Source organism: Curcuma longa, chromosome 9 (genome assembly GCF_044706935.1).
Source record: "Curcuma longa cultivar G26 ecotype Majalengka, Jawa Barat chromosome 9, ITB_CL_G26_1.1, whole genome shotgun sequence".
Classification (NCBI taxonomy): Eukaryota; Viridiplantae; Streptophyta; class Magnoliopsida; order Zingiberales; family Zingiberaceae; genus Curcuma; species Curcuma longa.
The window spans coordinates 6,866,315-6,877,642 of NC_133869.1; the positions used below are offsets into that span (position 1 = coordinate 6,866,315).

Consider the following 11,328-nt stretch of genomic DNA (forward strand, 5'->3'; position numbering starts at 1 on the left):
CAAGAGATCTAAATCGTCAGGACAAGCTAGTCAACCAAAGCCTACGCAGGAATTCAATTTATGTGCCTAATTCGGGCTGTATGGTTGACCGTGTTGTTGACATTTAGTTCAGATATCAATTTCCATGAATTGATATCTGTATAATGATTTTGTAAATCATGACTGAAATATTTTATTTTTATTTTTATTTTTATAAAAAAAATACCCTCTATTAAATTTAATTATTGAAGAGGTCTGCACCGTCATCTCGTTCCTCTTCCATCAGCACACCCGGACAATTGCTCTACTTTGTCCTTTATGTGTTGATGTTCCCACTCATTAAATTCCACAAGAATCAAGCTCGTTTCTCTACTTTACTTGCCTCGCCTCGCCTCACGTCCGCCATGGCCAAACCAATCTAGTAGGTGGCGGGTTTCCTTCAAGCCTCATCAACTCCACCGAAATCTCCTCCCCCTACTCTTCTTCCTTGCGCTTCAAGCAACTTCGAGCTCTCAATGCATATTATTTTTTTGAGGATTTCATTCTGTCTGAGGCATTCTGTCGAACACCTGGTCGGTAGCTAGATTTTCGTGCTCTGGTTCGGGCGAGTTTGATCGAATTTCGTCGCCTTTTTGTTAATTGTGTTTGTCGGTGGAGTCTTGGTCGTAGAAGCTGTCGGCGTGGGAGATGGGTTCGTTGGATCGATCGAAGAAGAAGATCCAGCTTTGGAAGAAGGCGCTCCTGCACTTCGTGCTCTGCTTCGTCACTGGATTCTTCACCGGATTCGCGCCGCCCAGCGCCGTCAATCTCTTCTCCGCCAGCGCAGTCGAGCGCTCGCCCGTCGTCGTCGTCGTCCCGGCTGTCCCAATCAAGGCCGCGGAAGAGGTTGCCGAGCCTGCCGGCTCGACCGCCAACAGGTCTCTCGCCGAGATCTCCAGATCTGTGCGTGTTCCCGCCGACAACGACTTCGACCCGCCGCCGCTCCACGAGGGTAGCAACGCCCGCGGGGCGGAGGAGACGACGCCGCATCCGCGCGAGCGGCTGCTGATCCTGGTCACGACGGTGCGGCGCGGCGACCGGTTTCAAGGTGCGTTCTTGCGGCGGCTGGCGCACACCCTGCGCCTGGTGCCGCCGCCGCTGCTGTGGATCGTCGTCCAGGCGCGCGAGGATGCTGCCGCCACCGCAGCTATGCTGCGGACCACTGGCGTCATGTACAGGCACTTGACATTTAAGGAGAACTTTACTGACCCGGAGGCGGAGGCCGACCACCAGCGGAACGTCGCCCTCAGCCACGTCGAGTACCACCGACTCACCGGGATCGTACACTTCGCCGGGGCATCCAACGTCTACGATCTACAATTCTTCGAGGACATAAGAGATGTCGAGTACGCTCGTTTTGCCTCTTTGTTTTTCCTTATTTCGTTAATTGGAATTACAAGATTGAATCAATATTAGCATCTCTGCAACTTTAATCCTTGGCCGATTCAAAGAGAAGTCCCATCTTTGGCACTTTTGCTATAAAAAAAAGGTAAAACAAAGCACAAAGTCATGATCTTTTCCACAGCCTTTGACCTTTTACTTTCAACCCAAAATCAAACTTTTCATTCCGTTTCTGTAGTTATGATAAATTACTGCATTAGATTTTATTGCCCTTTTGTTTCCCTTCTCTCAGCTAGTTGTGTGATTTGGCAATGCAACAACGGAGCTTTGAGAAGATAAAATTAGCATTTGACCAGTTCTTCGAATTTGATGCACTGATTTTTTTCCCTCCCTTGTTTTCTCTTTGAGGAGTCTTAAATCCAGGTTTAGTATTTCCACATTACTGAACTTGGTATCTATGGGTTGATGAGCATGCAAAAGTGCCTCAAAATGCGTAATTTTTGCATTGTGTGCCGTGTACCTCGGAGAAGGGAAACATATACATTTTGATTGATTATAGTTAATAGTTTTGCTTGATCATTCCTTGATATTCAAAAACTGTCAACCCTTGCTTGGTTAATGAAAAAGCATCTCAACCTTGCTTCTAAACAGATCTATTTGCCAATAGCAAAACTGTAGAATTAAAGTTGCAAAAGTTGTCCCACACCTGGCAAAAAGAGATGCCTTTTGTATAAATTAACCAGTCCGTACTAAGAAAACCTTTTTCTTTTCCAGCATAACCCTACTAGTCTTTCTTGTCCATCATTTAATCTCTTGCACATGCATCTGAATCACACGATACCTTGTTTGACAACTTTGTCCGTCCTCTACTTCTTATGGTCTTATTGGGAAACTGCAGAAATACAGTGAGTTTATGATACTTTTTTTTCCCATTGAATTCAATTCTGCAATATGCCTACTCAAGATCTTACTTTAAGAATGATGCTCATTTATCTTCCCTTTCGTTTCCAGTTCTCAATTGTCTCACATCTATTCGTCTATAAACTCTGGATTCAAAAACCAAATTGTAGTAGAGTTTGTTAAAGAAACTGAATTCTTCAAGTTTATAATTCATGGTCAAACAATGGTCACAGTTTGATATGGATGTCAGTATATTCTGATTATTCATTCATGTAATTTAACCATTAACATTTAACATCGACAGTTATATTGCTCGTCTCATTCCCCTGCTCAAGTGACAACTTAAGTAGTGCTAATGCTTCTTATTCAAAATCACAGGGCTTTTGGGACTTGGCCAGTAGCAATTGTATCATCAAACAGGAAAAGGGTGGCTGTGGATGGCCCTGTTTGTAACTCATCGAAGGTCCAAGGATGGATTTTAAAGGATTTGAGCTATGATAGTAGGTTGCTGATCAGTAGTACTGACATGAGCCCGAAACCTCGAAAATTAAATATTTTTGGCTTTGCATTCAATAGCTCTCTACTCTGGGATCCTGAGAGGTGGGGCCGCCCTACCTCATTGCCTGACACATCACAGGTTAGTGATAGAGTTATCTTTTAAAGAATTTTTATCTTTTGTTTGACAAGGCATATGCCTTCATGAACTCTTTCATAGAATGATAAATGAAGCATAGTCAGTTGCTAGAAAGACCATGTCTTAACTCAGCGTTACTTGCATCTCTTTCATTATTCTTTCATTGACTTAGCAATCAATTGCAGCACTAACTGATACATATATTAGATGTTTTCCTGATGATGCGATGGCATTAGGTGGCTTTATGTTTGTTTATTTATACTACAAGAAAGCTTATCAACCACCTAATTGGCAACAATTTTTTTTTCAATTATTAGCCCATGCAAGATGTTTACCAGACTCTTCTCCCTCATTAGGATTGATAACATAGCCTTGTCCTAGAAGTAACTGGATGGTGGCTTGTCAATTCATCACCCACTACCATTTTTTTTTCTTTATAATCATCTAACCCTTGCTGGCGGTGGCGTTTTCAGGATTCAATCAAGTTTGTGCATGAAGTCATCCTAGAAGATATGACTAAGTTGAAGGGTATTCCTGCTGGCTGCTCCAGAATCATGGTGTGGCATCTTGACACACCTAGCATTCATTCCCTGCCTTTCCACTCTTAAAACCAGGGTAGAAGGTAGACAATGAGAGATGAACCATAATAGAAGTGTAAATGAGAGAAAGTGAAAAACAAATTGTTACTGTTGATTCAATATTTTTTTGCCATTACACCATGGTATTAATTTCATGTAGTTGGTGACTTTATAATTGAGGTTGGTTAGCACATTCATAAATATGTATCTTGTTGCAAATGCACTAAGACAAGAAATTCAAAGCAAGGAAGCAATCATCCATTCTGTTTAAGAACTCTCTTCTTTTTGTGCTTTGGAAACATACTCGTGCAATGTTTACTAGTCTCGAGCTTGTTGGTAAATAACAGAGAAAAGGAGATGTACAAGTGGAATTTTCAATAAATTGTATAGGACCTGAATGGGATCACAATTGGAATCTCAAATGGAACGAATATCTTAAAGATCAACTTTTAAATATGCATAAGTTATAATTCAGATTTATTCAGTAGGTGAATTAAAAGGAAGACCGTCTATTTTTTAAATTAGTTCGGTGAAGTTCTAACATCTTGATTATTAAAAAATATAAAAATCACTGACCATGTGTAGATGATGATAAATGCCAACGTAATCTGGCCACGCAATGAATTGATAAAGTTTTTTTTTTCTTTGTTTGCTTCTGCATCTGTCCAAACAATATAACAATGCAGAAGGGTCTAACACTCATTAGGGCATCCACAATGGAGGATATTTGGAGGGGATATTTGGAGAAATACCCCTATGCACCAAATATCCCCCATTGGAGGGGGGTGATTTGAAATCACCGGGCAAAGAGTTTTGCCCGGTGATTTCAAATGCTTTATAATAAAATAATATTATTAAATTAATTTTATTTAATATTTAATTAAAATTAGAAATTATAAATAAGTTTATTTAAATATAAATTAATAAAATAATATAGGAACTTATAATATTTAATTATAATATTTAGTTATGATATTTAAGTATGATATTTGAAAGTGAGATAATGGGAATAGGTGGGACCCATAAATATTTGATTTGTGGGATATTTGATTGTGAAAGTTGGGATATTTGAGGAAGGAGATATTTGGTTGATGATGTGGACATGGGGACCACAAATATTTGGATGAAATATCCCGATACATTGTGGATGCCCTTAGGAGATTGTCACACATCAGGAGAGTTCTTCCCATCTGTTACTGCAAAATTCTGAAGTGAAAAAGAAACAAAAAAGTCAAATATTTTTTTAATTCTGAAGGGCCATCATTAATAATTGCAGTAACTAACCATGAGAGGAGTAGAAGGCAGGTAAGGCGCATGTGCCATGTCCACTAATCCCATACTTCCTCCCTCTTCATTATCGCAATTTACTCGTTTATAATAAAAAAAAAAGGATATTGGGCGTAGATATATCTGGTCCTTAGCAATAATTAGAAAAATCTAAACAAAATCCAAGAAAATCTAACACTCGATTCGTTCGCCCCTTCTTTATCGTTAAATATTATATCACCCGCAACCTCCACCGCACTAGTCTCCATCATCTTCTCTTCTCACCTAATCCAACTCAGCCTCATGCTTGAATTATTATTATTTTTTTTATTTTTAATGTTTACTACGGCAGAAAGAAATCTCTCTTATTGATTTTCTCTAGCGATTTAGATAGATACACGATATTGGCAAGGAAATCTAGAACAACAAAAAAAAATCTTTCCTTCCCTTCCTTCCCTCCCTTCCTTCGATGTAAACAGACCGTTTTTACCTACAACGGCTAATTGTTTCACCATCCACCGTCTCTTTCGCCACATCAAATCATCGTACGGCCAAAAAACGACTCCCCACCGAACTCGCCGCCTGGACCACGCCGAAACCGTGTACTGTGTCCATTCAGCCGATCCTAGTTAGACCTGAACCTGTCATGCTCGCTTAGTATCCTGTGGCGTGTTTTGTCCCTCTCAGGCGATCCGATCCCGACGAGACCGGCAACCGAAGGTGGGCCAGGCGTCATCCGTTCGCACATGCTTAAAGCGTAACCGTTACGCGGGTGATGACGGAGATCTTACGTGGACGCATCCTCACTGTCGGTGCGGGAGCCCCACACGAGTCTCTGCCGTCCAACCACTCGACGCCAGTTTTCGAGTCGCTCGGCTCTTCTCTTTCTTAACGCACTAAAGCGAGAAGTTGGTAACAGTAGTGAGGGAAACCGATCGAGGAGGAGGAGGCCGATCTCCGTCCATGGAGGTCATCGTCCTCCGCTGCGGTATCGCGTGGCCCTGAGTCGACTTGATCCACTCGTTCGCTGCTCTCGTCTCTCTATCGCCTTCCGGTAGCTTCTATTCCACGCTGATCTTCCGCTCCCCCACAGAGCGGGCGATTTTTGGTGGAGGCGGCGGCGATGTCGTCAGCGACGAACGGGATGACGTGGCAGGAAGACTTCGCCAGCCTGGTGGATGGCTCAGGGATCCGATACCGCGCCGGCGCCACGCCGGCTGCGGCGGAGGAGGAGCGGGGCATGGGGAGTCTAGGTGAGAGCGTCTTCGGGAGAGGGTTTTACGGACCCTACGAAGAGGGGGGCAGGACGCGGGCGGAGGAGAGTTTCAAGGAGAAGATGATGGGGTTCGTGATGGCCACAGGGGAAATGCTGCGGGAGCTTGGCCACGGGTGCTGGGACATAGCGCAGCAGAGCCTCGAGGGCGTGGAGGAAACCTATGTCGGGAGGCAGGTCAGGGGGCATTGGGATGCCGTCTCGGGGCGGCTCGAGTTCTTGAACGAGTATCTGCCCGAGGATCGGGATCCGGCTCAGGCTTGGCCGGTTGTCATCGCCGTCTTTCTCGTCGCCCTTCTTGGTAATGAATCCTGTCGATATCAGAAGTTTTTTTTTTTTTTTTTGTGATTTCATATAATTTTTGTTTATAGTTGCTTCGTTGTTAACCGGAATCTAAAATATTCGTTCCGATGGCACCAAACAAATATCTGCAATTAAAATATACGGTAAAGAAAAGATGAAATCTTTTGTCCAAACTTCTCGAAAACATTCTTGAAGTGCAAAATTTTCAGTGTTTGACTATTTGTGTGCCAATATTCTTGCTTTAGAATTCCTTTTATCAGAGTAGCGACTCACTTTTCCTGGACCATCCACCAATTGATTAACTTGCTATTTTGATTTTTGCATTGATCTATAAATTTGTGTAAGCATTACCTTGATATCAGTGGTGTTCAGTAAATGGTTGTCATTTGCTCTTTCGTCAACGCACATAGCAGAATCTCTACATTCCGCCATGTAGTCAGGGCATTTAAATTTCTGTAGGTGCCTCCCATCTTTATCCATTTCATTACAAAAATACGATTAGGTTCTTCATGCATATTTCTTAATCTCAGTTAAAATTTGTATTTTTGCACTCATGCATGGTTTTTTCCTTCTCTTTTTTGCATATGTCTAATTGTAATTATGACTTCCATTCCCTGTTGTAACATAAAAAATCGAACAATTATTTTTAATGTTCGACACCTTAGAATTTATCAGTGGAGAATGGTGTCAAAAGGTTGATGGAAATACTTTTTTTAAAAAAAAAAATCGAATTATAGTGTATGGGAGATGAAAACTAAAATTAGAAAATTTCCACGACCAAACAAGACCAAAATGTAACTAAAATTTATCAGCAATGTAATTGCTATTACTCTAGCCTTATTTTCTTTGATAGTATCAGGCACCTGTTGAATTCTTAAAGAAAATTAATATGTTCCAAAATATCTTTGTACATGTTGCTCCAATTTTTCTTGACGAACATGTTAGTGATAATTAACCCTTGATTCAAACTTGGCCTCAAGTAATAAAGGCATGAAAAAATTCGAATTAGCATACGGGAGATGAAAACTAAAATTCGAAAATTTTCATGACCAAACAAGACCAAAATGTAACTAAAATTTATAAGCAATGTAATTGCTATTACTCTATCCTTGTTATCTTTGATAGTATCAGGCACCTGTTGGATTCTTAAAGAAAATTAATATGTTCCAAAATATCTTTGTGCATGCTGCTCCAATTTTTCTTAAAGAACATGTTAGTGATAATTAGCCCTTGATTTAAACTTGCAATATGCCTCAAGTAATAAAGGCATGGCATGACCCTAATTGCTCTCCTATTTCTGTCATATATTGTTAGGTATTGAAAAAAAAAGCCCACCACCACTGCTATACCTGTCATACTCACGCCCCCCTCTCTTTTCTTTTTCCCTTCTCCTTCTCCCTCATTCCTTCTTCTCTTCTTCTCCTTCTCTTCCCCAACAGCAGAAAAACTGCAGCAACCCTCTCTCTTCTCAAGCACAGCAGCAATCTTCCTTCTTCCATCTTTCTTTTGTGGTTTTTCCAGCCAACGACAGCCACCACAACAATAGCCGCTGGAGCCCGTGTCGGAGCTAGCTATGGTCATCACCTCTAGTTTTGTAGATGCAGACACATTTTTGATATTATAGTTGGTTTCAGCTTTATGTAGAGTTGCTTAGCGATCTCGACGTGTTGATTCTTGATTTGTTTTACTTTCGTTTTGTTGATTTACATTTTGTTTCATATATCGTGTTACATGTATCATTTTGTTGGCTATGAAGCATATGATATATAAAGTTGATGAATTTTCTGATTATTCTGTTTGGATGGTTTCTAAGTCTCTTTTATTATATTGTCGCTGAGAGGGGTATCTCTCGGTGTCCGGGAATGACACCCCCAGGGCGTAACATATATTGTTGCTTGGACACTGACACCCTCAATGGACATTCGAGATCCCTATTGATTACTTGTTAAAAATTTAAAAGTAGTCATTGGACACTACACCCATGTGATATTTGTACAACAATCTGAATAACAGTCTTAGTGTTTAACTAGTACGTCTAACTTCACATATCATTATGTGCTTGATTACTTCATTTTAGTGAAAATTGCAGGAATAAATTCTGCATAACTCTTGCACTTCCAGATGTATTTTGATCCTCTCCAAGCATACAATTTTAGTTCTTAACAACATGAAGATATTTTTTTGTTTCATTATTTCTTGAAGTGTTTGCTAGTTAGCTGTCTCTTAAATGGTAATTGTCCTGATACTAAGTTTTACCCATTAATTGACTTCGTGAAGACTTGCATTTGACTTCCATTCAATCCTTTTAAGAGGTATTGTGTTTTTTTTTTTACACATATGACCTGCTTTCTTGTTTACTCTGGTCCAATATCATGTGCAGTACTAAATGTAAATAGTGGGATAGAGAATCCGGTTGAGCCACCAAAGAAACTGTATGTAAGTCCTCCTAGTGCTAGTCGCATCCAACTTCTGGATGGTAGACATATAGCTTATCAAGAAAAAGGAGTTTCAGCTGAAAGCGCTAGATTCTCCATGATTGCTCCACATTCTTTTCTTTCTTCTCGTCTAGCAGGTACAGTTTTTTCCTTGTTTATTAATAGACTTGCCTCTTAAATTGAATTCCTAGTTTGATTTCATTTTGGTTCTCTCATGTAGGAATACCTGGCATTAAAGAGTCTCTGTTAGTGGAATTTGGTGTTCGTTTTGTTACTTATGATCTTCCAGGTTTTGGTGAAAGTGATCCTCATCCTGGCAGAAATCTCAACTCATCAGCTATGGATATGCTCCATTTGGCAAATGCTCTTGGTGTCATGGACAAGTTCTGGGTGTTGGGTTACTCGAGTGGAGCTATGCATGCATGGGCAGCCGCACATTATATTCCTGACAGAATAGCAGGTAATACAGTTACATTATGCTTTCACACATCTGTGGACACTGAACTCAGATATTCAGTTCTTCAAATATTGGTTTTGCATGTTGCAAAGTAGCAAAATGACTCCTATGACATAGATCAAGTTTGTAATGTATTCCAAGGATAGCCATGATAGAATGAGACCTCAGTGTAACATTGACCTCGGTGTACCACATGAATTCTGTGATCAGAATGACAGGCCCAATGGCTCCAAAATTTTATTTTTGAAGTACTGAAATTGGACTTAGGTGTTAGAATTTCTTGTGAATGTGCTTTTACACAGAATGTAGACCTTTTATGGTTCTTCTCGAGCAGTAATTGCTGTCTGGATTAAGTAAACCAGTTCTTCCGTGTATCTTCACTTTCTTTTTTCTCAAAATTATAACTATTCTGGGAGTAAAACATTCATAATTTCTTTGGTGATTATATTCATTAGCGAGTGAATAAATTCTTATTCTATGTGGTTCAGTTTTGACTCTATTTCTCGTCCTGTCTCCAATTGTGCTTCCAGGTATAGCCATGTTTGCTCCAATGGTCAATCCATATGACCCTAACCTCAACAAGGAAGAGTCGCGTAAACTTAGGGGCAAGTGGACTATGAAAAGGAAGATGATGTACTTTTTAGCTCGGAGATTCCCTTCTCTTCTTCCATATTTCTATCACAGAAGCTTCTTGTCTGGAAAACACGGTCAGCCTGAGAAGTGGTTGTCACTGACACTGAGTAAGAAGGTACGTCTAATTTTGATTCCCGCTGCTTAAATCCATAGCATCTAGCCAACTGCATAAAATCATCGCAAACATATTACTTTCCGGGACTACCTCTTCTGATGCTTATGATTTTTGTTTTCCAAATGTCTAGGTTGTTTTCGTTTACACAAATTAAGCTTCCAACGGCTTGTGTTATTCACACAGGATAAATCTTTATTGGAAGAATCAAGTTTTAGGGAATTCTGGGAGAAGGACGTGGCCGAATCCATCCGTCAAGGAGATGCCCAACCCTTCAAGGAGGAAGCTGTGCTACAAGTATCGAATTGGGGTTTCAGTTTAGCTGATCTTCAAGTGCAGAAGCGCCATCAGTATGACGGCCTTCTTTCATGGTTGAAATCACTATATACTGAAGTCGAAAGGGAGTGGGCAGGCTTTCTCGGTCCTATTCACCTCTGGCAGGTCAGCTCACCTTCACCAATGAGGTTCCATCTACCTTGTTAGTTGTGCTTCCTGTGCTCTTTCCTAACTATTTGAAGTCATACAACAGGGGATGAATGACTACGTGGTGCCACCATCATCGACAGAATATGTTCGACGATTGGTTCCGAGAGCGCTAGTGCATATGATGCCGGAGGAAGGGCACTTCTCCTATTTCTGGTTATGCGATGATTGTCACAGGCAAATACTGTCCGTTCTGTTCGGGGATCCTCAAGGCCCTCTTGCCAATGAATTGGAGATCGATGATGAATCGGTGAGTCAAGAATGCATGGAAGAAATGAGTCAAGAATGCACGGAAGAAACAACATGGAATAATTCCATCGGGCAGGAGTAGAAGAAAATGTATTACTTTCTTCTTTTTTTGGTAAAAAAAAATGAATAATACATTTCCACATTTTCTTTTAAATACTTTTCATAGCCCCGCTCACAAGGAAATTTTATAGCTTTCTATTCTTCTCAATGGATTCGCTGACACGTGTCATTCATAATTGGCTGTTGGATTGATAAAATTAAAAACGATAAAATTCCCGGGGCAATTCTGATAAGAAGGTATGATAAAATAAATTATTTTTAAATAAATTTAATAATTTTTATTCATAAAATAGATTATTTTTAAATAAATTTAATAATTTTTATTCATAAAATTTAATTTTACACCTTGTAATTCTCTTTAAAAAATATATAATTGATCTTGGAAGAAAATTTGATATTCAAAATACCTTTTTGTGCTTTATCTTGAGATAATATGTATTTTAAAGATAGTATAGTTTTAGTTAAAGCTACTCTAAAATAGTGATGTAGTGTCGTTAAAGCTATTCTAAAATAGAAAATTTTGAAATTGTAAAAGCTGTCTTAAAGTGGAGCAAAGAAGAGTATTTTAGGTATGAAATTATAAGTA

General features: G+C 39.9%; 2 protein-coding genes across 2 annotated transcripts; both read left to right on the forward strand.

Annotated features, from left to right (window-relative positions):
- The first annotated feature begins 344 nt into the window (after positions 1-344).
- On the forward strand, positions 345-3,721 carry LOC141835221 (beta-1,4-xylosyltransferase IRX9-like). The gene is made up of 3 exons (XM_074722651.1): positions 345-1,364; positions 2,638-2,896; positions 3,367-3,721. The coding sequence occupies exons 1-3, from the start codon at positions 667-669 to the stop codon at positions 3,499-3,501; spliced, it is 1,092 nt and encodes a 363-aa protein (XP_074578752.1). The 5' UTR covers positions 345-666; the 3' UTR covers positions 3,502-3,721.
- A 1,934-nt stretch (positions 3,722-5,655) lies between these two features.
- LOC141835329 (uncharacterized) lies at positions 5,656-10,890 on the forward strand. The gene is made up of 6 exons (XM_074722775.1): positions 5,656-6,311; positions 8,694-8,885; positions 8,969-9,208; positions 9,736-9,953; positions 10,137-10,391; positions 10,480-10,890. The coding sequence occupies exons 1-6, from the start codon at positions 5,861-5,863 to the stop codon at positions 10,762-10,764; spliced, it is 1,641 nt and encodes a 546-aa protein (XP_074578876.1). The 5' UTR covers positions 5,656-5,860; the 3' UTR covers positions 10,765-10,890.
- Positions 10,891-11,328: the final 438 nt, after the last annotated feature.

Bases quoted from the DNA above. Each gene is read 5' to 3' on its own strand.
- LOC141835221 (XM_074722651.1), top strand. From the start codon at position 667: ATGGGTTCGTTGGATCGATCGAAGAAGAAGATCCAGCTTTGGAAGAAG. The intron at 1,365-2,637 runs GTACGCTCGTTT...TCAAAATCACAG, and splicing joins GAGGACATAAGAGATGTCGA to GGCTTTTGGGACTTGGCCAG. The intron at 2,897-3,366 runs GTTAGTGATAGA...TGGCGTTTTCAG, and splicing joins CATTGCCTGACACATCACAG to GATTCAATCAAGTTTGTGCA.
- LOC141835329 (XM_074722775.1), top strand. From the start codon at position 5,861: ATGTCGTCAGCGACGAACGGGATGACGTGGCAGGAAGACTTCGCCAGC. The intron at 8,886-8,968 runs GTACAGTTTTTT...TCTCTCATGTAG, and splicing joins TCTTTCTTCTCGTCTAGCAG to GAATACCTGGCATTAAAGAG. The intron at 9,209-9,735 runs GTAATACAGTTA...TTGTGCTTCCAG, and splicing joins TATTCCTGACAGAATAGCAG to GTATAGCCATGTTTGCTCCA.